The 26,715-nt window shown below is 40.4% G+C and overlaps 1 protein-coding gene across 3 annotated transcripts in view; it reads right to left on the bottom strand.

The window, feature by feature from the left end:
• Window positions 1-546: 546 nt before the first annotated feature.
• The window catches only part of LOC117419743 (synapsin-3-like), a 198,558-nt gene continuing 172,389 nt past the window's right edge, over window positions 547-26,715 (bottom strand). For 2 of the 3 annotated variants that reach the window (XM_034926274.2, XM_034926275.2), the window contains exons 9-14: window positions 25,076-25,150; window positions 22,766-22,868; window positions 4,856-4,993; window positions 4,185-4,269; window positions 2,456-2,684; window positions 547-1,697 (exon numbers count right to left, since the gene is read on the bottom strand). In XM_034926274.2, coding sequence (XP_034782165.2) covers window positions 1,565-1,697; window positions 2,456-2,684; window positions 4,185-4,269; window positions 4,856-4,993; window positions 22,766-22,868; window positions 25,076-25,150 — 763 coding nt within the window. In that variant the 3' untranslated portion in view covers window positions 547-1,564. The remainder of the gene's footprint in view (window positions 1,698-2,455; window positions 2,685-4,184; window positions 4,270-4,855; window positions 4,994-22,765; window positions 22,869-25,075; window positions 25,151-26,715) is intronic. The other variant, XM_034926276.2, reaches the window with a different exon arrangement.

The raw sequence follows: 26,715 nt of genomic DNA, 5'->3' as shown, positions 1-26,715 counted from the left end.
CTGTGATAAAGATCTTGAGATAGTACAACACTATGGATAAGTATATAGTGCTGCTTCCTGGTAAGATACAGTGACTAATTGGCCATAAGGAGCAGTTGTTTAATCGATAGCATTGTATATAAAAATCTGCATTATTGTAAGCTTTAGCTCAAGAATGTTTTTCATTCTAAAAGTGGAATTCTAATAGTGGAATTCATAGTGACCCTTTCCCACCAGCTGGGAAGAAGAAAATAGGATGAGTTGTGTCAGAACATTTTTGTAACTCTGGGCCCTATTTACAAACTAAGGAATGTTTTTTTTTTTCTGAGTGATTTTAAAAGATTAAACAGAGCTTGAGAAAAATGAGAGTAGACTTCTAACCCTCTCACAGACAGTCGAACTGCAAAAAAAATATATATATGAAAAAAAAACAGTCCTTAACAAATCATTCTTTAAAATCATTCTTAAAAACTGTCCTCTCAAATCAGGAGTTATTTAAAAACTGGGATTATATATATATATATATATATATATATATATATATATATATATATATATATATATATATTTTGGTGGTGGATTAAAAAAAAATTCTAGACTATTGTTAAAGACGCCTAGCAAGAGTTTCATAAAGAAATAATTAGTGTAACATTCAAATAGTTTAGCAAAGTGCACAGTGAACAAAAAAATACATAGAAATAAAACAACTCCTTCATGAAAGAAGTGAATGTTAAAAGCAGGGACCAGGAGTGAAATCCACCAGCGTTTCATAAAAAACAGAAAGAACAAAAACCTGCTAATGTTACAAAACAACGTATTAGGTTAAATTAACAGGCAGGGGTCTATTTTAATGATCTCAAACAGCGGCAAATCTTAACACTGCCACCCAAAAACTTGTAAACCTGGACTGTATTTTTATTATTATTATTATTTCCCCTTCCGACACAATTTTGTTATTGAATTTCTAGAACGATAATAAATTGCCTTGCCAACATGTACAGTATGCATTATAAAGTTTAGCACAGATAGGAAAGTCAGCATGGTGCAATTATAGACACAGGGACTGAAGGGGTTGTAGCAGGGTTAGCCCTTGAAGGTACAAGGGACATAGTGCATGTGTCCCACAAATAAAATGATGCTAACTTTATTATTTTTGCAATGAGGTGCACGAAACAGGGTTAAAAATGTACTGCCTGGTTCGATCTGTCCAAATTGTCAACTTCCTCATCGTGATACTTGAGTCGCTCTCAAATGTATTTAAGAAGAAACCGTTTGAGCAACCGTTCAATTCCTTGTGTACCTTAAAGGGTTATATCTCCTGTAATTCAAGTATATATCTATCAGTTTTGTAACATTATCAAGTTCTTTATTAACAAACGGGTAGAGAAAAGTTTCCCTAAGAGCAAATGCTTTAGTGAATTCAGATCCCTTCCAGTGCCCCACAAGACTCTGCTGAGTGTGGACCCCAGTTTGCGTTGAGAAGCAGCTTCAAATCGAGGGACGCAGTGAATCGCTGCCTCCTGTTGGGTGTCGGGAGGTTCCCAGCTCTGCGGCTCTCTCAAGGGTTCCTCGGGGAGGGGGTGAGTTAATCGGAGAAGAGGCTGGCGAAGGACTGCCTCAGGCTGCGGATGGTCTCTGCCTTGGCCTCATCCTCGATCCCATTCCCACGCTGGGGCGTTTCGGAGACACTGAAGGAATTCGTCAGAGACTGAGACTTACTAAAACAAGAGAGACGAGGAGAGGACAGGCTTAGAATTACTGGTGATAATTAATAAGCAGACACCTTTATCCAAAGTGACTTACAGAGACTAGGGGGTGAATTATACATCAACAACTGCAGCTGCAGAGTCACTTCTACAACAGTTGTCAGACCAGGGGAATTGTGTATTAGTTGAACACAGTTTGAAACCAAGCATGGTCTTGGTTGTTAATCTAAAGCTGAGGGAACACAAAGCCAGAGGACTGGGAGACCTAGTTTCAGACAATTTTGCTGTATCAAACACTAAGTCTCCCCTGGGGTGACAAGCAGTGGCCTGAAAGCTAGTCTCTAAAAATCAAGTTCCCTCAGCTTTAGTTGACCATGTTAATATTAACCAGTAGTGTAGTCAAGTCCAGTCACTTCTCACTTGGGGAATACAGAGTTTACCCACTTCTTATTAAAGGAATAAAGCATTTACTCGCTCCTACTCTCCTGTGAAGAGCAAATCCTGGCTACACCAAGGGTTAAAGCCAAGGAATATTCCAGTTTATTATATAAAGCGACTTGGTGCATTCAATGATGTGCAGAATCTCTTCCGATTAACCCACAATTCTGCACGACCACAACAACTGATATGCAGGCAATTATATATATATATATATATATATATATATATATATATATATATATATATATATATATATATATAAAATGTTTATTATAAACTATATCTGAATGCCCTATATTTAATGCAAAATAAATCAGATCAATCCTTACTTTAACTGTGGGGTTTGTCTCTGAGCTGTGCTGGGTCCTGGCTGCCCCTGTGTAGCATTCCTGGGCTGCTGCGGTGGGAAAGTGCCCGGCTTGAAGGCCTGGTTGGGGGAGGTGCTGGCAGACCTGGCTTGCTGGGGGGGTCCCGGTGATTTCTGTGGTTGGGAGGCACTCTGCTGCTGGGGGTTCTGGAGCTGAGACCCCTGGGGCCCCGTCGCTGGACAAGGGCCACCTGTCACACACACACACACACACTTACAGTATAGTGGGGAGTCATAGCTAGGAGTCTGCGCTTATGCCTAATAACAAATGCTTGTGGAGTGGCATTATGGGGCAAATAGGACCCATGACCATACTGCCTTATAACTGGTTATGTGGTATGAAGGGATGCCTTATAAATCGGGTTACCAGACATCCCGGGAAAACTGGGAAGCAGTAAAATTGTTAAATAGTCCCAGTTTTGCTACTGTAGTCAAAAGTTTTTTAAATGTACAAAACTGTAGCAGTGTGCTCCGCAAGTTAACTGCAGACCAATTTATATTATATTGTGTTATTATATCCACTTATTTTAACAGCTTCAGAGTTGCTATGGTGCTAATGAATTGAAGAAAAACATTTCCCAGCTTTTCACTCTGGAAATCTGGTAACCCTACTTATGGGGAGCACTGTATATTACCAAATGCATTGCTTTATTTAATTAACAATGTATTGTACAACATTGATAAGGGATTGAGGAACACTGTAATATATAACTATAGATGAGGGATACTTTTATATACAGTTGTATTCGGCACAAAGTTCATTATCTCGGTTCATTTTCTATTCTTTTTTTGTTGTGTCTACTTTTCTATATTTTGCATTGGCCCAATTCCCCAAACTTTAGGGATGTTTCAGGGAATGTTTATATACATTAACATGCACTGAGATTAAACAGAGCTTTGAAAAAAGAGAAACTCGCTATAAAACAGATAAAACAGGTTTCAGCTTAAACAAGAATAAAAAAGTGTTCAAGAAAACATTCCTAAATCCCTCCTTGTCCTTTTGTTCAGTGTACCGAACATTTTTTATTTGAAATTACCCGTGCTACCGTCAGCCAGAGCGCCCTCGGGTACGGACGTTTGCAATACTGAACATTCGATATTTCGGAGTACCAAATATTGGTCTCATATTTTGTATGTAAAGGAAATAACGCGTTTCACAGCCGAATTTCGTTTTCGCTCAACGAACCTGGTCTCAGGACCGAGGAGGTTACAGTTTTGGGAATGGGGCCCTACGACATCAAAAAGAAAGAAAGAAAAGGCTTTTTTTTTAGTAGTAGTAAGTACTTTCAATGAGGCAAGATAGTCATCTTTGTAAGAATACTTAATAGCATTGCCAAAATGTGTAGATCCTGCTCTAGCTTACACTTTAAAAAACTAAACCGTGACGTTAATAAAGAGTTCAATACTTTGGTAGAGTGATAGAGATTCAATCAAAGGTGTGGCCAGGTACTGGTTATAACACTGTATTACAATATAGCTTTTTATCACATTTATCGATAGGAGTTAATTAAAGACTGGAGTAAACGCTTTGAAAATATGTCCCTCTTTGACCCTGTAATGATTTTATAACTGTCTGTTGTCCATAACATCCGTGATAACACATTAATCAAGCGCCACCGCAGGTAAACAACAGCGAGCAGTAATCCCGGAGGTCATCAATGTCCTGGCAAGATGCACTGTACTGTACCCACCTTGAGAAGCTGGCTTGGGCTGGGCTCCAGGACCAGGCTGAGGCTGGGTTTGGGCCTTCATTGGCTGGGGCTGAATCTGCTGGGGCTGAACACACACCAACACTGTCAGGGTTACCATGGCGACCACAACACTCATCCATACCAGAAGGAAGCCCGAAATAGTTTTAACAATTGTGTCGGAATCATTTCCATTCCTGCTGCAGGAATGGAAATGATTCCCGTTGCATGGCAGTTTGATCCATTCCTGGTTTTACTATGAGTTTAATCAGACACACCTGAGCTTGTTACATACACACTGGGGCTGATCAAGCTCATAAAACCTGGAATGGGTGAAACTGCTATTCAATAGGAGTCTTAATTCCATCCCTGCCGCTGGAGTGCTGGTTGAAATATTGCAGAGGGCTGCAAAAAGTATGGCAGTTCTCCAGGGATTTGGTTTTACTGCTACCAGACTTTGAAATGGGGTACTTGTGTATTTTTCAGAACAGGCACTGTCTCAAAGGAGGCCATGTGGTGCAACGTTTACAGTTTGTGTGTTTTTTTTACAGAAAATATGAAAATCTTAAATCTGGGATCCCATTATATTCCCAATACAGAACAACCCTATTAGTAGAATTGCTAGCAATGGTTATGCCAAGAATCATTAAAACATTCAAATAAGAGACCCAAACCTGTGAAGATGCAAGAGGTGGCTGAGGCGAGTGGGTGCCTGTGACAAGCTGAGTCATTTTAGTTATAACCAGGTCTGCTATGAGCAGTCGATCCTCCTCCACATGCTCTCCAATCAGCGGCATGGAGCTGTCCATCACCTGCACCAAGGAACACCAGAGACTGTGAGAACCACACCGACACACCCAGCCAGGGGCACTGCAATGAACCAGAGACTGTGAGAACCACACAGACACACCCAGCCAGGGGCACTGCAATGAACCAGAGACTGTGAGAACCACACAGGCACACCCAGCCAGGGGCACTGCAATGAACCAGAGACTGTGAGAACCACACTGACACACCCAGCCAGGGACACTGCAATGAACCAGAGACTGAGAACCACACAGACACACCCAGCCAGGGGCACTGCAATGAACCAGAGACTGTGAGAACCATACAGACACACCCAGCCAGGGGCACTGCAATGAACCAGAGACTGTGAGAACCATACAGACACACCCAGCCAGGGGCTCTGCAATGAACCAGAGACTGTGAGAACCACACAGGCACACCCAGCCAGGGGCACTGCAATGAACCAGAGATTGTGAGAACCACACAGGCACACCCAGCCAGGGGCACTGCAATGAACCAGACTGAGAACCACAAAGACACACCCAGCCAGGGACACTGCAATGAACCAGAGACTGAGAACCACACAGACACACCCAGCCAGGGGCACTGCAATGAACCAGAGACTGTGAGAACCATACAGACACACCCAGCCAGGGGCACTGCAATGAACCAGAGACTGTGAGAACCATACAGACACACCCAGCCAGGGGCTCTGCAATGAACCAGAGACTGTGAGAACCACACAGGCACACCCAGCCAGGGGCACTGCAATGAACCAGAGATTGTGAGAACCACACAGGCACACCCAGCCAGGGGCACTGCAATGAACCAGACTGAGAACCACAAAGACACACCCAGCCAGGGACACTGCAATGAACCAGAGACTGAGAACCACACAGGCACACCCAGCCAGGGGCTCTGCAATTAATCTCCTCCTAGCGGCTGATCATTTAATAACACTGACATCAGCATGAGACCCGTACTTACCTCTTGACTACAGAGCTTGGTCTTTAGTTGAATGGTAAGGCGTTCAGCATGGTTTACAGTTTGCATCTAGCCCTTGCCTTTCCATTCTATCCAACAGGTTAAGATGCCAAGTCCTTACAGTACACAAAAAGACAAAGACCCTTCCGCAGTTGTCCATAGTGTTCTGCTCTGCAGTAGCTCTAGTAATTACAGAGGTCTGTTTCGTTTGAGAGGTCGAAATCCCAATCCAATGGAGATTATTGTTTTGTTCATGCGTTGTAAAACCGAAATGAACTATCAGGGGAAAGGGAAGTGTGTGGTTCACTGGTTTTAAACCTTACCCTGGTCTATCAAAATCTAGATATCAGCCAGCTCTTTTAATATCACTGTGATAAATGGTGACAATAGCAGAATCCAACCAGGCACAATACTCATTATACATAAACCACATCTCCATTGCAACCTATTAGCAGCAACTACACCTACCATTTCACTGAGAGTTTTCTGTATTATGTTGTGCTACCATACTTTATATTTGTAACATTTCAATACTGTACAGCAACATCTAAGCCTTCTTATCTTATACTTGTATTTCCCAAAATAAGACTCCTATTGCATAGCAGTTCCACCCATTCCAGGTGTTATTATGAGCTTGATTAGCCACAGTGTATAGATAACAAGCTCAGTGTGTCATATTAAACTCATAGTAAAACTAGGAAGAGATCAAACTGCTCTGCAATGGGAGTCTTATTTCCATCCCTGGGGTGATGAGTGGATTTGAGTGACACTGACTCCCACTGCATTCTGTCCATGACATTCCGATGAGCTGATGAATTAACAGGAGTAACATAAGGGGGGATGACTGTAAAGGTAAACATGTGCTATAACTATATAAGGACTGTGTACTCTGCAGGGAAAATACAATTCAAGAGCTTTTCAGCCCATTTAAAAATGACAAGGAAAGATATTGTGTGTGTATATCAGTCAAAATCCCTCCCACGCCTCCTGAGTTCCACAGCTGGCAGAGTAAAGCTATTTTAACTCTTCTTTTCTTAATATGCTACCAACAGATACATTCTTCTCACAGTTCAAAGGACAATGGACATTATTCAACATGTTGTTTTTATATTAAAAGTGAACAAGATCTCTTTAGTCAACACAACACAAATCAGATCATTATTACAGGCTAAAGAAATAAAGGGTTGAATAGATACAGAATCGTTTAATGTGACATTAACAGGACCTTATCATAAACAGCTTCACACCATACCTGCATATTATTTACTGCATGTACAATATGGACCCATTGAAATTATAGGATCTGCACGAAGGTCTTCCACTAGTGTTGTCCACTAGGGGGCAGTAGCTCACTATACAAATGTCCTTTCTAGCTATGTAGCATGAGACCCGTACTTACCTCTTGACTACAGAGCTTGGTCTTTAGTTGAATGGTATTATTATGAGCTTGATTAGCCACAGTGTATAGATAACAAGCTCAGTGTGTCATATTAAACTCATAGTAAAACTAGGAAGAGATCAAACTGCTCTGCAATGGGAGTCTTATTTCCATCCCTGGGGTGATGAGTGGATTTGAGTGACACTGACTCCCACTGCATTCTGTCCATGACATTCCGATGAGCTGATGAATTAACAGGAGTAACATAAGGGGGGATGACTGTAAAGGTAAACATGTGCTATAACTACATAAGGACTGTGTACTCTGCAGGGAAAATACAATTCAAGAGCTTTTCAGCCCATTTAAAAATGACAAGGAAAGATATTGTGTGTGTATATCAGTCAAAATCCCTCCCACGCCTCCTGAGTTCCACAGCTGGCAGAGTAAAGCTATTTTAACTCTTCTTTTCTTAATATGCTACCAACAGATACATTCTTCTCACAGTTCAAAGGACAATGAACATTATTCAACATGTTGTTTTTATATTAAAAGTGAACAAGACCTCTTTAGTCAACACAACACAAATCAGATCATTATTACAGGCTAAAGAAATAAAGGGTTGAATAGATACAGAATCGTTTAATGTGACATTAACAGGACCTTATCATAAACAGCTTCACACCATACCTGCATATTATTTACTGCATGTACAATATGGACCCATTGAAATTATAGGATCTGCACGAAGGTCTTCCACTAGTGTTGTCCACTAGGGGGCAGTAGCTCACTATACAAATGTCCTTTCTAGCTATGTAGCTAATTGAGTTTTGACATGGAATGACTCCTTTAAGGTGAATAGTGCTACTGACAGATATAATTTCTTGCTGCTGCAGACGTAGGGCATTGTTCCCTGACATTCAATTCAGTGGAGAACATTGGCCCCCAGGGCATCCAAGGGTGGGGGAGCAGCACTTTATATAAAATACAGTTTCCAAGTTATGCTGAAGCTAGTAGTAAAGAGCTATGAAGTCATTGGTTTGCACTTATACTTGCTGCATACAGAACCATTGCTTATAGTAGGTTGTTTTAGGCCACTGTCCACCCTAGATTCTGTTAATGACATCATCTCAAGACTCTCAGCCTTTAGTAGGCACCAGTGAATTGGTACTCATGAGTCATTTGAATTATGACTGGCTTACTGATAACCAAATGTTTTAAAACACTTGAGCTTGGCATTGGGTCCAACCTAACTGACAGATATAACTGAATCTTCTTGAATTGTGTTTTACAAATACTCCTCATAACTAAAACTTGACTGGTACATTTATTTATAGGAGGCTGTGTGGTCCAGTGGTTAAAGAAATGGGCTTGTAACCAGGAGGTCCCCGGTTCAACTACCAGCTCAGCCACTGACTCATTGTGTGACCCTGAGCGAATCACTTAACCTCCTTGTGCTCCGTCTTTCGGGTGAGACATTGTTGTAAGTGACTCATCTACTGCTGATGCATAGTTCACACACCCCAGTCTCGTATCTTGTAAAGCGCTTTGTGATGGTGGTCCACTATGAAAGGCACTATATAAAAATAAAGATTGTTTTTATTATTTTGTAATGCTTTTAGCGACCACAATATGATTTATTGTATTCCAGATGCTCATATTTCTAAACTTAAATCTAAAGTTATCTATAAAAGAACTTTCAAGAATTTCAACGAGCAATGTTTTCTATTTTCTCTGGCTCATACAGACTGGACTGTAATTTCAGCTATTCCAGATATCAACATTGCTCAGAACATTTTTTGGGCTGAATTTACTTCAGTTATTAATGATCATGTCCCACTCAAAAAATGCTGTGTAAAAACATACAATTGTCCATGGTTTACTAGTGAAATAACACGTTCTTTAGAGGCTAGGGACCAATGCTGGGCTAGAGCATGTAAAAGAAAGACAGAGCATGATTGGCAACAATTTTGTGCCCTGAGGAGGAATAAATGTACACATTTAATTAAGAAAACAAAATCTCATTATTACCTGAAGCTTGGCATTTGATGAATCAGACATCAGATCAATCAGACATTGATTCTAATTTAGCTGGAGCCATATTTTTTAAAGGTAGCAGCACAGATTATTGCGCAACCATTAGCCGTTCTATATAATCTCTCTCTTATTTCAAATTCAATTCCATCAAATTGGAAATCTACAATTCCAGCTAATGCCAAAGTATTTGAGTTTAGTAAACAAACAACTAACAAGTTTCTTAGAACAGAATAATATCTGAGACATCATCTGCCTGGATTTCATTTGAAATATACAGTAACACACAGACGGCAGTCCTCAAGGGGATTCAACCTTAGAACCTCTATTTAAGAGGTACCTCAGGGTCTTTGAACCTCTGTGTAAGGGGGGTACCTCAGGGTTTTTGAACCTCTATTTAAGGGGTACCTCAGGGTCTTTGAACCTCTATTTAAGGGGTACCTCAGGATCTTTGAACCTCCATGTAAGGGGGTACCTCAGGGTGCAGTCCTTGGACCAATCCTCTTTACACTCTATGTAAATGACCTGGGATCTGATATGGGTAATATGAATGTCCATTTATCTGGAGTTGACACTATTGAGTATATGACAGGATTCTCCGTACAGCAGGGGGATTTACAGACAGCATTTAATATTGTACAGTGCAGATTATTACTTAATGTATCCAAGACAAAAACAATGCTGTTCTGTTCTAATAGATTAGAAATCTTACTTGGACTATTGCTACACTGTATGGAGAGCTGCTAGAGAAAGTTTATTGATGAGCATCTTACATTTTAATTACCATATTGATAAAGTGGTTTTAAAGAGGCCTGAATTAGCTTTTCTTTTTAGGAACAAGAAAGCTTTGTCCCTGTCTAGCAAAAACAAAAATAATAACAGCAATAATAATAATAACAGCAATAATAATAATAACAGCAAAAATAATAATAATAATAATAATAATAATAATAATAATAAGCGCTCACATGTTTATATACAATGGGACGGGCACCTTCCCACACTGCTACTATCATCCCTGTTTTTGATTACAGTGATTACATTGATCAGTTTGCTTGTAAGCAGTCTCTACATCAATTAGATGTTGCAGATGTGCTCTAGAGTGTTCCCCTTTGACACATCCTTGTCATATGTATATAAAATTAGGCTGCCACTTACGAAGCGGAGGATTTTCATTGGTATTGTTTTGTGTTTATGGTTTTTAAAGGTTTGGTACCTCGTTATTTGAGTGCTCTGGTAGAAAGGACCAGCGTTGGCTATAGTTTACACTCTCAGGATTCTGTTCATATGGCTGTTCCAAGGCTTTGAACACATATGGGAGAATTATCTTTTACATATCAACTCCTGAAGATGTGGAATTGTTTCCATCATAGTCTGAAGATGGAATTTGATAATCTTTCTTTCTCTGGCTTTGAAGATCATATTTGGGAAATGCTTAGAACCTGCCAATGCTTCTCCTTCAGTCAACATTAATAGATATGACTTATTTGTTCTACTCTCAGATCTCTGTATGCTGCTGCTTAAGTTTGAACTACACATGGTTTATTGTCTTTTTTGTACATTGTAATTGTTTTTTATACATTGCAATGTTTCCAGGACCCCCTTGTAAACAAGACCTCGGCCTCAATGGGTAAATCTCCTGGTTAAATAAATAAATAAATAAATAAACAGATCAAATCAATACAAATCAGTTTACCCCCGCCTGGGTGCTGTTCACATTCTTGTTAGAAAAGAACTTTGCTGGACTTCAGTCCATCAGCTAACTTTATGCATTGTTTCTCTGTGCGAGTCTGAACCCCTGTAAAATGCTTTGACTGATCACTGTAATTGGGTCCTATTCGGGGGTAAAACTATATGTCTATTTTACCAACTCATTTTGTCTGGCTGTTAGCAATTTTAGTTTACCGGTATACTATATGTAGTATATTGAACTTATAACTTCCACAATTGTGGTCCTGGATATTTATCCTTGTATCAGCATGTCAATACAAAGCTCACACACACAAACACACAAATGTGTCTGGGACTATTCCTGATTCATATTAATAGTTAAGAATAGTGATACTAACTTGTAGCTATTTCAGTGCATTCCAGTGCAGAACCTAGTCATAGCCATGCTCTTCATTATTTAATTGGACCGTTGACAGAGCAGTGTTCCAGCCAGGTGTTGTATTGTTTAATTTAACTGATGAGTAAGTAATTAGGCACATGTTTCCAACAAGGTCCTGTATTGGAATGCAATCACACATGGGAGCTGCTGACTGAGTACATACATCATGATTAGGGCTGTATTTTTTTCACGGTTATCATGATTTCTGCAGGCTGAGACGGTAAATGGAAAGACCAACATGCTCTGTTCAACTACACAATAAGAGGGGAGCAGTGAAACGGCCCTGAAGTTCGTGAAGGGCAGCATGGATGGATTTTGAACCCTTGGGGAGTACTACTCCTTTAATGAAAGTTTATTCGCACCCTCCTCGATCTCCACTGCTGCTCCTCTATTACACTACACACATATCTCTGTGGTCACTTTCACATCCCTTCTCAAGTGGTTTTTCAGCTTCTGGTTTTTGCATCTGGCTGCCTCTCATTAAAGATTATGCAACAGCCACGGATTCCAGTTGGAAAATACTGATCACAGGTAATTAGGGGAAACCATAACGTACATTAACTGGTGCCATGCTTTTCTTAAGACATTAACCATGAGTCTTCTGAAAAACAAGGATTTGAACACACAGCGCTGTGTCCTTTAAGTACACAGTGTATATGGACACTTTATTAGGACCCGTCATCCCCCATTGGGTTTGGCATAGTGCTGGTATGGGGCGCGTTCTCCTGGTATACCTTAGGTCTCTTGATTACTCTGATATACTGAACGAATGACATTGTTGAGGATCAACTCCACCCAGCAATTCTTTATGCATATTCTGAAGGCTAGGGCTGTTTTCAAGAGACTACAGACATTTCCCATGGGCACCACAATCCCTGGATCTCAATCCAATCGAGCATGTTTGAGTTGAACTTTACCCATGCCTACCTCTCTGTACATACTTCGAGACACCTTCCAACACCTTGTGGAGTCTAACACATTGTGTCAAGTCTATGACCTGGGCAAACCCTGGGCCAACACGATAGTAAGAGATGTTACTCCAATGCAATCCTGTAAAATTATACTGAAATTCATATGAATTGTGGTCATTATTTTAATGTGTTGCCAACACCGCTACTGATATTAATTACATCCATTCCCTGTGTTGATTTCAAAAGATGAAAAGCTGACCTTCCATCACCTTTACAATTGAGTACCAAGCAATGGTGATTAACTTCCGAGTGTTTTAAAAGCCGATCGGAAGAGAATTTCTCTCATCCAGGGTGCTGACATTTTTACAGAGGCCATAAACTCAAAATGAAAATCTGTTGCAAAACTAGCAAAGGCAACTGATGTCACAGAAATGTGACCTTTCGTTAAACCCAACTCACAAGCTACCAATGTGGAAACTGGGTTATGCATTTCTCTGCAGAGTTTAATCAGAGATTACATCTGGCCCAGGTCTACAACCTCGCACTTTACTGTAAAGATGACAAAGATGAAAAAAGATATATTTCATATCAAAAATATAAAAGGTAAGACAAATGATCGCTAAAAAATATAAATGAATTTTAGTTAGTTTGATCATGACATGATCTAAATTAAACAACCCTGTCAGATTGTTATTGGTTGATACTCAATAATTGTGCAAGCCAGGGAAACCGAGGGGCCGCATTGTTTTGTGTTGAGTAATGAACACGTTTTATTCCATTTAATTAATACCTAACCCCTTAAAATGTCTTGAAAGGAACTACTCGGATACTCGGCACACCCCTAATAGGTATATTGAGTAAGTAACTTCATTGGAATTATGTTAGTGGTGGGAATGGACTGTCAGAGTTGAAAGGTCACATTGTCACATGATTTGAATGAAATGAGGAAGACTCTCGGGACTAGGATTCTCCAGACAATCTAAAAGCAGGTAAAGGCAGATTTATTAAAAAAATGATAATAACTCAATATTGAAGTTATTATAAATGTACAAAAAAAAACCAATCTGACCAGAAAAAGGGATCAAGCTATACCTTGATTATACCAGATTTTCATTTGTATTTTTATGCCGACTAACTGCTTTGCAGAATGCTATTTACAATAGAATGTCTCCAGGCAAAAACAAATACTAGAAAATACCTGATTGGAAAACTTGAAAGCACAGTTGGTAACATTCTAAGCTTTTTCCAAGTCGACTGCAAAACCTGAAGTGAGTGGGAATTCAAGCAGTGCTGCTAACAAGGCTGCTTTATTTCAACCCCTGGTGCTCTGGCTGTTTGTCTTACTAGAACAGGACTGTTTGCAGTGCAGTAAACTGCCTACCTATTTACTAGCAGGAGGGGATCCATCTATCCCATACCAGTACAGGACAAGCCTCCTCAAACACTGAACACTTTAATACTTCTGAGAAAACATGTTGAACTTGGAAAAGACATTGAGGTTTATTTGTTTGTTTAAATAGATATAAAACAATCCCAGCAGCCCAATTTGGACAAAGTTTACTTATTTTTATTTTTTATATTAATATGTGGCTGCAGCTGTTTTAGTCAACCTCAAATGAAGACGCCCTCCCTTGCACACAAACAGCTCTAAGAAGTGGAGACGCACTGGGGAGGCTCTTGTTTGTGTTGTCCGTGTTTAGCAGGTACACTGTGAGGCAGGAGGGTGCAGCCAGTGAGAGTGAGGGCTGGATCTTGGTAACCATATGTAATGAGGTTGCTCACGTTATGTTAAAATTATTGTAGTATATTCACTTTGTATTTAATGTTGTCTTTTTGATTTTATCACTTTCTATAAAGCATGTTTATTTTGGCACATTACTTTCTGTAGATTTGCACTGATTACACGAACACGTTAATGCTCCCCTGTTCACAACTCCCGTAAGTGTACATTGATTGATTTGATTGATTTGATTTTTTTATTTAGTAGTCGGCAATTGATTTTTACCCCATTTTTCTCCCAATTTAAAATAGCCAATTGTATTATTTTAGGCTCAGCTCACTGCTACCACCCCCGCGCTGACTCGGTAGCAGCGAAAACGAACACACACTGTCCTCTGAAACGTGTGCCGTCAGCCGGCCGTTTCTTTTCACTCTGCAGGCCCGCCATGCAGCCACCTCAGAGCTACAGCAACGGAGGGACAACGCAGCTCTGGGCAGCTTACACGCAAGCCCGCAGATGCCTGGACAGTCTACCTGGGTCGCTGGTGCGCGGTGCCGAGGATACCCTGGCCGACCTAAGCCCTCCCCACCCGGGCAATGCTCGGCCAATTGTGCGCCACCCCTTGGGAACTCTTGTCCACGGTTAGCAGTGGAATAGCCTGGACTCGAACCAGCGACCTCTGGCTATAGTGCGCATCCTGCACTCCATGCGGAGCGCCTTTACCGGATGCGCCACTCTGGAGCTTAAATTGTAATTCTGTACTTAGTTATTGTTTTAATTAATGGGCAGTGCAAACCCCTTGCTGTGACTGTGTATTCTAGATTTGTCCTGTTTGTTAATTATAGTTTACCACATGTATTTAATAAAACAATGTTCATTGCCCGGCATAATTGTGGTCTAATTTATTTTCCTTCCCGTATTCTGCCTGGCTGATCCCCCCCCTGATCCGAAAGAACCAGTGCCCCTCCCGGGTGCTACACACAGTTCATGGAACAGACGGGATAGGACTTCAAACAATGTGGTCTGAGCAGCACAGGGGTACACCCTGCTCCTATACGGGACCAGCTGTCCTCATTTTAAAACACTCCGCATTTAGGCTTTGCAAGCAAACTAGAAGAAAAACAAAAGTTTCAACATTCCGCCGGAAGGTGCAACACCAGGGACCCCTGTGGGCCGGGGGAGGGTTTCCGGGGGGCCACAGCACATACAGAAATGTTCTCTCCCAAATGACCCTGACAGAGCGATTACAATTATTACAAGATATCACATTATACAGATATCACATTATTTTTTTTACATTCAATGGAGCAATCTAGGTAAAGTACCTTGTGCAAGGGTACAGCAGCAGTGTCCCCCACCTGGGATTGAACCCACGACCCTCCGGTCAAGAGTCCAGAGCCCTAACCACTACTCCACACTGCCATTGACTGACACCCAATTGTAAAGGTGAGGGAACTACAGCTTTTCTTGTTTTCAAATCCACACTTTAATTAATGGATTTATTTAATACCTGCCGATAAATCCTTCTAAAGGTAATTCTGAGTATAAGTATCAGCACACCCTTGTTTTTTATTAATGTTACAGTCCTAACTTACCACACCTGTATATAGTAATGTATATTTTTAAATATCATCGCCCTGGTCTTGCATTTGCACTAACATACTAGATATATGAAACCAAACTGGATTTTCTCAGAAAGCCCAAGCACAAGCCTTTTTGCAGGAGTATGTAGTACAGTAAGACCATTTATTTCAAAGCCTGAATCATCACTCCTAGTTAGCACCATTGTGCGTGATAAGAACCAGACCACTTCCCACACCCTTCAAACAGCTCCTGTCAAACTGCACAACATATACCAGAGTACCAGCATGGTCTGCTAGAATACAAAATGCAAACAGCATGTAAGTACTAGCACATGCCGGGGTGTGTAGCTGTCCAGTAATACAGGACTTCACAAACCTCTTTGGCTCAAGGTCCTACATGACATGAGGCATCCTGACTGAAGACCCACACCTGAAATTTAGATTGGGATCCCTTTAGTGAGAGGTTGTTCATTTAGATTGGGATCCCTTTAGTGACAGAGGTTGTCAGTTTTTACTGGTAGATGTGCCTCTGCTTTCATTGTGCTCAGTGTCATTTCTCAACCTTTAAGAAACCGCTCATAATCACTGCACTCCATTGCACTCCATTGTACACACTGCGTCTGACTGCAAACGCAACAGAAACCTGCCTGGAAAAGTAAACAGGAGCGGTATGGTTGATTTTATTTATGTTGTTAGAAGAAAATATATCAGGAACTGGCTTATTGGCTTATTTTTTTAATTAAAAAATGTAATGTTTATACTTTATACTTATAAAATGCATTAATATAGTTTCCTCATTTGCTCTCCTTACAATCCCCCCCATTTGTTGTAGAATGGTACATTCTGTTAGCGCAGACACAAGCCGACGTCAGTGTTACATTTGAAATAACCCCAAGCACCAAACAGCAGCGTTCGTGTAAATCAATTGATCCCCTGGTCTGGGGAACATCGCTTTGTCAGGATAATTTGGGAGAGAAACACCCTGAACCGAACCCATCCCACAGCTCCCCAGTTGCCCCTGCACTCTCCGGTTGCCCCTGCACTCCCCTTAAGTTTTAGTATCAATCATAAACTGAGAACCAGATAAGTATTGATCGGCCAAAGTGGCACTCGCGATTGTAACTTTTCTTCTCCTCTTATATACATTGTCATGCCCTTTCCAAAATGATGTTCAAAGCAAGGCATTAAATATAAATTGGCCAAAGCTTAAACTGTTGTCTTTCTGGTCCACAAACTCCTGATCCTTACTTACTTCAGGCAACACACAAGCTACCTTACAACACAAATGCTATTTTTTTTATTTGGATCCTATTGTAATTTTAGTTTTATTGCGAATACCTTAAGTTCAGCTCCTTCTAGCATTTTCAAGAAATGTCAAATTAGAGGCTGTAAACTTTAGCAATGAAAGACACACTTTGTATTGCGTAGTATGAAGGACAGTGCAATTAGCAGCCATTAATTGAGCAAGTGGAAAGCACCTTTCAGGTTTACGACACTGTGTATTCCCAGGGGGTTCTCTATTCTTTTACCCAGTTATCAGATCCTGTGCCATCGTTTTAAACAGGATGCAATTTACAGCAAACACAGAAAATGAGAACCGGTATAAATAGCATGAAGGACGTAACCTCATCGTTGGAAAGCACCTGGATGTAGGCAGGACGCTCAAACAAAAATGCAACTGCCATATCAATTTCATATTGTCAAATGTTTTTTTTAATATAAAAATATTTAATTCTATTCTATAAAATTCTATAAAAATATTTAATTCTGTTATCCCCTGTTGAAGGGGCGTATGTATTCCTGAAAACCTGCTATGTATTCAGTTTATACACCCGTTTAATTTGTATTGAATGGAAGTCCAAAAATAACATGGATTACCTAGCATAATGTATACTCACACACATTGTATACTGTGCATGTTTAACAGTATGACATCACTGTGTCGTGGAAGCAACAGCTGTATCTAAAGTAAGAATACCACACCTGTTCAATGAATAGTTTTACATGAATTCCATTGCTGATGATGACTCCTGCCCTCCCACCCCCTCAGTTGTTTTTTTTAAAAAAGGATGAAGTTTCCTAATTTGTCATGCTCATTATCTCCAGGCATGCCTTCATTTCCGGAGATACTCTTAGTTTCACAGTGTGCATCTGGGACGTGAAACATTAGCCCTGACCCCTGCTCTTACACACGTAGGGAGCTGTGCTGTTTCATGTCAAGCTAAATAAGGAAAGCAAGGCAACTCACTCCAGCTACTCTGCTGTTAAAAAAGCTCATGTAACCCACAGACTGCCGGAGAAGAATATTGCCATTCACTGCTTCCCTGGTTCCTGGAGTAGAACGCAGGTGGCTAGTCAGCTGGATTTGAAGCTGCGCCTGATTGGTCTTTAGATTGGGGAGACAATAGGACTTTCTCTCACACGCCAGTCTCTCTCTCTCCTGCTTCATAACCTTGTACCTGCCTGTCACAGAAGGTCTTTAGAACAAGCCAATGTATAACAGCTGTTCTTGAATGTGCCCAATTATTTCAGTCCCCGATTTGCTTCCCAATTTAGAATATCCAATTACGCTCCCTTACCGCAGCAATTCAGCAGCAGGTGTCCACCTGAGCTCACCAGGGGGCCAGTAGGAGCCACTGTAATGCGATGAGGAGAAACAGTCCCTGTCGGTTTTGCCTCCCAAATCCGCTGGATGACTGCATGACTCACCCTGTACATCATGTGACTTAACCAGGGGAGACAATTAGCTGTTTGAAATGATCAATTGGCGCAATCGCAAGGGTCAGTTTGTCTGATAACAGCAGACACAGCGCAGACAGAATGCTGATGACTGTATCGTCGTTCTCACTGTGCCCAGTCACCAGAACAACTTGTCTGTGGAACTTGAATTTGAAGCATTGCTAGTTACAATATGTCTCAATATGTCCAATCTGTGTGACATTCAGCAACATCATCCTATTTCTACAGTATGACGTTATCCGTTAATCGTCTCATTATCCAATGGACTGCATGTGTCAATTGCACCAGCTGTCAAAAGACATCAGCAAAATGTAAGAATAAAGATTGTAAACACATATTTAAATAATTCCAAGAGCAGAACCCCATTCATCCAAGCCACTCCTTTATAGTGCTGCACACAAACTAGCTCAAACACTTTGTATCGGCTGTCAACAGCTTCTAGAGGCCTGGGTTGACCCCCAGTGGCCTTGAGCATTAGCACTCAACACAAAAACACATGAACTAATTCAAACCATGAGGGGATGCCTGCACTGGCGTTATTACAAATTGATATTAATGCAGCTACTCTGACACAATGTTGCTAGAAGTCCTAATGAAACCTGCCCCTGGAATGGGATACAAGCTCAAAAATAACTCTAGGGGGCTTTTGCGCATTGGTTAAGGAGCTCTCTTGGGAGCTCCGAGTTACTCAGTTTTGAACTGCATTTCCACCGGACACAGGCAGCTCTAATTCACTATTTATTTATTATAGCCTCCCTAAAAATGCTTGGCCCTTGTTGTCAGCACTGTCCCAGCCTGCCTGTCTGTCTGTCTGTCTGTCTGTGTACCCAGTACTGAGGAGTGATTCACAGACCAGTGGACTGTTCAGCTGGAAAGGGAGCAGACCATGTTCTCTTTGGGTAAATAAATATCTGCTGGGAACATGGAAACCCAGAGGAAGTGTTGCGTGTTACTGTGTTTACACAACGTGAAACCCGGCTAGTTATACCACAGAGCATGACCTGCCTTATCAGAGTCATATCGGCTATACAAGTCCAAATTATTCAGATTGACATTCTAGACTGCTTTGATTTTTGTACTCAAAAATGTAACTAAATGTGGTTTTAACAGGGTGGAGGCTGAGTGCAAACTGGCGACCCTGCACACCGCAAGCGAGCATCTTAACCGCTATGCAAAAGAGCTGGCCTTGGCTTGCCTACCGATGTCTTGACCAGACTGCACCCAGCTACCTCCAGATCCTCATCTCTCCCTACACCCCCACCCGACCTCTCCGATCATGACATGTGATACACATGGCAGTGTATCACATAACATTGCCCATCACATAGTATCAAATACCACAATGTATCCAGAGGTGGAGCAGATTACACACACACACACACACACACACACACACACACACTCTTCAGTCCAGATGGACCTTCGCATGCGGGATTTCACTATGAATGTGTGAATGCAGAAAACAGAGCTTGTGTTTAGTGTGTGGGTGAGGTCAGCAGCAATAGAGATAGTGTTGCTATTGTGCTCAGCATGACTGGACAGTCTGGACACTTTAAATGGAAACACCAGTCAGTAACTTTACAAACGTAGCCATGGTAACGGTGAAAAGAGCAAGGAGATGCTGGGTTCAGGAGCCAGCTCAGCCACTCACTCACTGTGGAACGCTGACTTCATTAGTTGCATCACATCCCCACCCCAGGACTTGGCTCTACAGGTAGGTCTCTCTGCTATAGAGCCAATTTGTTCACATAAATGCTTCCTAACACTATTTGCACTTCATGCTATTTGATGATTTGCATAATTCTGGAAGTTCTGACGAGTAGCAGAAGCAGCTGTTGGTGTGTGTTTAACGCTGTATTTAAAATAGACAGAAGTTTCTCCAGAAAATGTCATTTTTTTAAAATGTTTTTTTTAAATGTAGTATTTTTTTTATTTATTTTTTGTTGAGAAGGCCCCGCCCATTGTTTCAATGTTTCCATTCAGTTTACTGCAGGTGGTCCACAGCGGTTACAAAAAAAAAAAAAAAAGAATAATATAAAAAATTGTGGAAGGAGGTCAGCTGTATACTAGTTCTAGGGTTGTAAGTTTTAAGATTCTTTACAGTTTAGATAATTAAAATTGACCTGTGTGTGTGTGTGTGTGTGTGTGTGTGTGTGTGTGTGTGTGTGTGTGTGTGGGCAGGTATTACTATAAAAGTGAAGACAAAATTTGAGAAAATATCCCCACAAAGATAGTAACTACTGAAAAAACGACTTTGTGGGGACATCCCCACTTTGTAAAACACGTTTTTAACAACTAAATATGCCTTAAAAATATATATATATATATATATTGCCAAAATATTTAGTTTGTTGTCGACTTTCACCCTGTGCGGAGTTTTGTCTGACTGGAGTTAGAAATAATAAATAAAAATACAGTTAATATAGAAAATATAGAAAACCAACTCAGGGAACCCCTCTGGTTCAACTCCTATAAAAAGCAGTCTAGCAATTTATTCAGCCCATGTTAGCTCACCCTTAACTACTAAACAAGAAAAGCTGCACTTTAATTAATATGTCTACAGAACATAAGAAACCCAACAGCTTATTACTGGGGGCCAAGCAAACCTAACAGTTGCCTTTCCGTGGAATTCCTCACAGGTGCCTTTCTCGTGCACGATGCTGTTTCTCCTTCAAAAAGGCTTCCTTTTCCTTGTACGATACCTTCCATCGAACATCACCAGGAGAATCTTAAAATACAGCTGTGTACCGAATATGAAGCCAATACTGTGTGTCAAAGCGTTAGGTCTTTTATCATCCAGAAACCAAACAGACCAAAGAGCACAATATAGCAGCCATCTTAGGTCACAGGTCAATGTGAAGGGTGCTGCACTGAAAATATGAAGTTGCAATCTCAAAGAGTTTATGAGATAATACCAGCTGAATTAGCATTTTTAACTGGCATCTATGTGTTGTTTTAATTTTCTCTTTAACTATATTGCTAGATACCTTACTCTAATTTTGTTAGCCATCTAAATGTAACAGTTAATTCTGCAACTACAGCCTTTCAGGTGCTTTTATGACACTTCAATATAAAATAAGAAACTAAAGCCTAAAAATAATACATTTCTTGGTGTTTTCCTGCCTTCATAGCCGGTGTGAAATTTCACTGGTCTGATTACGGGCACGTCTTACTTGACTGCCCTCAAAACAGGACGCAGCAGTTTGTAGCCAAAACAAAGGATTCACATTTTCTGTGAAGAAATACTGATTTAGAATGTATCAAATTACACAAATACAGCCTGTGTTATGATTTGTTCAAAGAAAAATTAATTGGTACTTAATGGGTTAATCAACATCACAATGGTAATGGCGTCTTTCGTCCAGCCCGTCTTTCGTCCAGGGTCTGGGCGGATTGCATTCTCCATCCTCCCACTGCTTCTCTGTATGCTGTCTTCTATTTTCCAGTATGGTATGTGTGCAGGCAGCATCCCACACAATGACTTATCATGTGATATTTGCTTTGCAACTTCTCCCAAGTACTCCCCTTGTTCCTAATAATAGCCTGTGTATAATTAAAGAGCTCCCAGCCCAAGCTCAGACCCTCCGGACAACGGCATTGTGTGTAGGAAGCAGGCAGGGCAGTGAAACGCTCAGTGTTGAAGGGGGCTGCCTTGACCAGGCAGTTATCATTCGTAAAGCTTACTCAAGGCCTAAAAAAAGCACACGAGTCATTATGTCTTGCTTATCTCCCAGCACCAGAATTCACTATGTCTGATATAGTCTCCCCCAAAATAGACAACTTGTAAACACAACAGAAAATGACTGGAAGAAAGCTGATGTAATATTAATGTATTCTCTGTCTGAACAGTGGTGAAAGACACTAGTCTGACAAACTGCTGACCGGCTGAGACACCAGATTTGAGCTCAGATTGAAATACACAGAATTAGTATAGAATTTGAATATTGTAAAACTCCCAATAATCCTGGCAAAGAGAAATAAATACAAATACCACTTAAATGAGCTTCCACATATCAGAACATACGAATGGATGAGCAATGTTTCTGGATTCTGGATGTTTCATGCAGCCACTTTGAGACCCTCGAGCTTGCACTCTCGTGGTTTATATGTCACCAGAAACCCTTAATAGAATTATAGCCTTATTAAGCCCAGTTGGGTGTACCTTATTCCTTATATTACACATGGGAGGGCAGGATTACAGGGCAAGCAGGAAAGTGTATGAGACTTCCCCTTTAATCTTTACACCACTAATACACCCTGCATTACCTCCAAAATGCTTTACAATCAGCCTGAGACTCTTTCTGGCTGTTCAAATCGATGCAGGGTCGCTGCAAACCCCTACCTCAATGATGTAGTCTTTCCCGTCTTTGCCATGGACTGCCTTCACTGCACAGATGTCCAGGCCCCCGAACATCTCAGCACAGGAATCTGCCCACATGCGGTATCTGCAATACAACAATGGTTATTACAGACGTGAAGCAATTCGACACACAGTTCCCAGCTTCAATTAAAGCAGCATTTTAGAAAATGCTTCAAAGTGCTCCCCTTTGTAATGCTGCAATCGGGGGTCAGAGCTATGAAGCCTTCATAATGAGACTGCTAGTGAAATGGCATTATGGGGCAAATGGGAGCCATGACCATGGTTCTGTAGTATACAGTGTCGCCTTATAAAGAGGGGAGCCCTGTAAATTTGCATCAACACCCATTTTCCAGTGTGTAAAACCTGATAACCTATAATTACATTTTCCGTAGATAAACTATCCGTGAGTCTCATTACCAACCGAATACAAATGTATACAAAATGTTTGTGGGATTATCGAGTTTTTTCCTAACATTTTCCTGGAAAATCATTTTGGAGGAAACCTGAAGTGAATCTGAAATTATTATTATTATTTATTTCTTAGCAGACGCCCTTATCCAGGGCGACTTACAATTGTTACAAGGTATCACATTAATTTTTACATACAATTACCCATTTATACAGTTGGGTTTTTACTGGAGCAATCTAGGTAAAGTACCTTGCTCAAGGGTACAGCAGCAGTGTCCCCCACCTGGGATTGAACCCACAACCCTCCGGTCAAGAGTCCAGAGCCCTAACCACTACTCCACACTGCTGCCCATATGTCATTTTTTTGCAGGACCCCTCAAATGATCTTCAAGTTTCAAGATACTTTTTTGTTTATGTATTTGTTTATTTTTTATAAATAAAATAAAAAGGACATGACATATATCAACAGCATGTACATAAAATTGCAATTTAAATCACGATTAACTAAGCGGTTATATGCCAATAAATATATAATTGTGACACACAGATGGATGGCTGTAGGACAAATGAGAGTAGGACATACATACATACATATGACTGCCTCCTCAATATCCCTTCAGAGCCAGTGGTGCATCTTGTTTTAATCAATTACATCATAAGACAAGCGGACTACATTGAAATAATAGGCTGCATCTCTTTACTGTTTATTCACTACAGTGCATCTTATAAAGTACAAATGTGAACAGTCAACATGTAGAAACTTACAGTAACTACTGTAATTGGAGTTCCCATTAAAAGTACTTTGAATTTCTGACATTTAAACTTGCAAAAATCAATTATTCAGGCTATCAGCTAACCAGACTGCTGACACTCCCCCTCCTATTAGCCTGGGCTGACTGTACTGTATTCAGGAGTCTGTAAACCAAAAAATATGATTTTTAATAACCAGGGAGTTTATTATTTGCATTTTCCAGACCGTTTTAGTGCAATCTGCAGTTTGTTTGCTCTGTGTTCATAATGGTGGAGATATGCAATGTTGCCAAACATGCCTCCCTTTGGCAGAAGCAGCTGCTGGGGAGCACATCGTGTTTTGTATTTTTGTCACTATTTCACCGTTCATTCTTAATGAGCCTGGCAGCAGCGTGCTGGCCTGCAGTACTAGCACACAAGGCTACATTCTTCTATTTAGACAAAGGCTCATCACAAAACTATTTGGGAGTTGGAGGCAAGCTCCTGCACTCTGTTTATCATAGCAGTGAGATAGCAGGAATATGTCATTTTAAAACAGAGATGGCACTACTGTTTGGTACAGTCAAAATACTACATAACCTCAAAAACTATTCATCCAAGTTAATCCGACTTTTGAACAGCGATTAGAATGATTGCTTGGGGATGACAATATACATAGATGTGTCGAAACATGTTGAGTTTTTGCTTTGTTTTGTTCCAATCAAAATGTTTTAAAATAAATAAAATGTAAGCAGATTTTGCTACATCAGTGGTCGTGTCTTAAAAAATATAGAACATTTGTTTATTTGAGTGTGGGACCAGTCCTGTCTCCACAAATATCAACAATTAAGCAAGGCATGCATGGTTGGTTTACCATTGCTAAGAACTATTTTATGACTTTGTAGAGACATTATTTAATATACAAAGTGCCTTATATTGCTCAGCACCTTTTTTTTTTATAAAAAACTTATGTGCACGAATGCCTTTATGACTGTATACATCCAGTGAAGTTTCAGTACAGTTAAGGTACCTGTATTCTGAAGTGCATCCATGAAATGAAAGCAAGGAGTGGGCTTGCTGTGAAATGAATGGTAATTAAATATAAAACAGAAGAATCTCTGAGGTTCAGTGGCAGTAAGAATCAAAGAGACGTACCGATCAGACATGGCAATCTGCTCCAGCATTGCAGATCCAGTGTTCGCTTTCCAGTTGCCAGAAATGGAGGTTCTCCTTAAAAAACAAGACAATTAGCAATTATGCATGCTGTTCATTTGCTTTTAGTTTATGTTGTTTCATTGTACAAAGTGGTGTAGTCGAGCCGGAACACATTGGAACACAGTTCTGTAATCAGCTCAGACATCATCGTTCTGCCCCTGACACACAAACACGTAAAGATGGAAAAAGACACTGTGAGAAATGGATTCTGTTATAATAAGGGACACCATACACTTATTCATTTATTGTAAACCATAAAAAACAAGACTGTATTCAGGAGCCACTGTTCAGTATAAGAGCTCTGCTGTAAGTTCTATGCACGGGATAACATCTATACACAGGAAAGGGTGTAATGGAGGCTTAATGCATCCTTAATAGGGGTGTGGCAGGGCTGAGGCCCTGCATGTGTAAATAATTTGTTTTTGTTTGTTTATAAAGAAAATGTGTTTAATTTGAAAGTTTTTGCAAATTAAGTTTGTGCTAGATATGGCAGGGCTGGGAGGTTAGAATTCCCTCCCTGCCTAATTGAAATTCAGGTCTTGATTGAATAAATTTATTAGCAATTAACTCGGGCCACATGCCTTTAAAAAGGGGCTGAAAAGCCTGTTTGTTCTACAAGCAGGGATACAGACTGTCTGGGAAGGTGAGTTTGTTCTACAAGCAGGGATACAGACTGTCTGGGAAGGTGAGTTTGTTCTACAAGCAGGGATACAGACTTTTCTGGGAAGGTGAGTTTGTTCTACAAGCAGGGATACAGACTGTCTGGGAAGGTGAGTTTGTTCTACAAGCAGGGATACAGACTGTCTGGGAAGGCGAGTTTGTTCTACAAGCAGGGATACAGGTGAGTTTGGTATTCTCTATTTGTTTTGAACTGTGTTTTGTTTTGCATTTTTTGAATTCATTATTTTCATGTACACTGGTGTGTATGTCCTCCCAAACTTGAGCTACCTTTGCTGCTACCCTAGTGGTATACCAAATATCTGACAATATCTCAGAATGAAAAAAAAAAAAAAAAAGATTGCAATATTTTCTCATCGGTGCTTTCCTATCATGACACGACTACAAGCTTCTTATCTCATTTGCAAGTTGATTTTTAATTTCATTAAACGTATTTATTTCAAATGGTTTCAGAAAATGAACAGCTATATCATACTTTTTTTTTTTTTGGCTAACTAAAATAAAGTAGCACTCAATAAATTACATTTCTCTTCAGCTAACCTAAATAAAACCACACTCAGTAAGTTACCTTTGTTAGTCTGAAACTTGAAAGCTTACGGTATAACACAAACGGGTCTGTTAAATACAGTGTTCTAGGTTGTAGTGCAGATGGTAATTTACAGTAATATATACACTCGTGATGTATTTTTATTTTAGACATGGAAATTGGCTGAAGGTAACACAAACGGGCAGCACAGCTCAAAAGAAGTCCAATCACATCACTAAAATGGATTACTTGTAATTGTCTTTCATTACAATTTCATATCACTAGCAAACAGGTGACTAATCGATTAAATCACACCTAATCTTTAACAATCCTTGCATTCTCTTTTTTTCTTCATTATAGTGTAGCAAACCTTGCA

This window comes from Acipenser ruthenus, chromosome 14 (genome assembly GCF_902713425.1).
Source record: "Acipenser ruthenus chromosome 14, fAciRut3.2 maternal haplotype, whole genome shotgun sequence".
Lineage (NCBI taxonomy): Eukaryota > Metazoa > Chordata > Actinopteri > Acipenseriformes > Acipenseridae > Acipenser > Acipenser ruthenus.
Note: the sequence above shows the minus strand (reverse complement) of the source record. Positions and strands in the feature narration are given on the sequence as shown.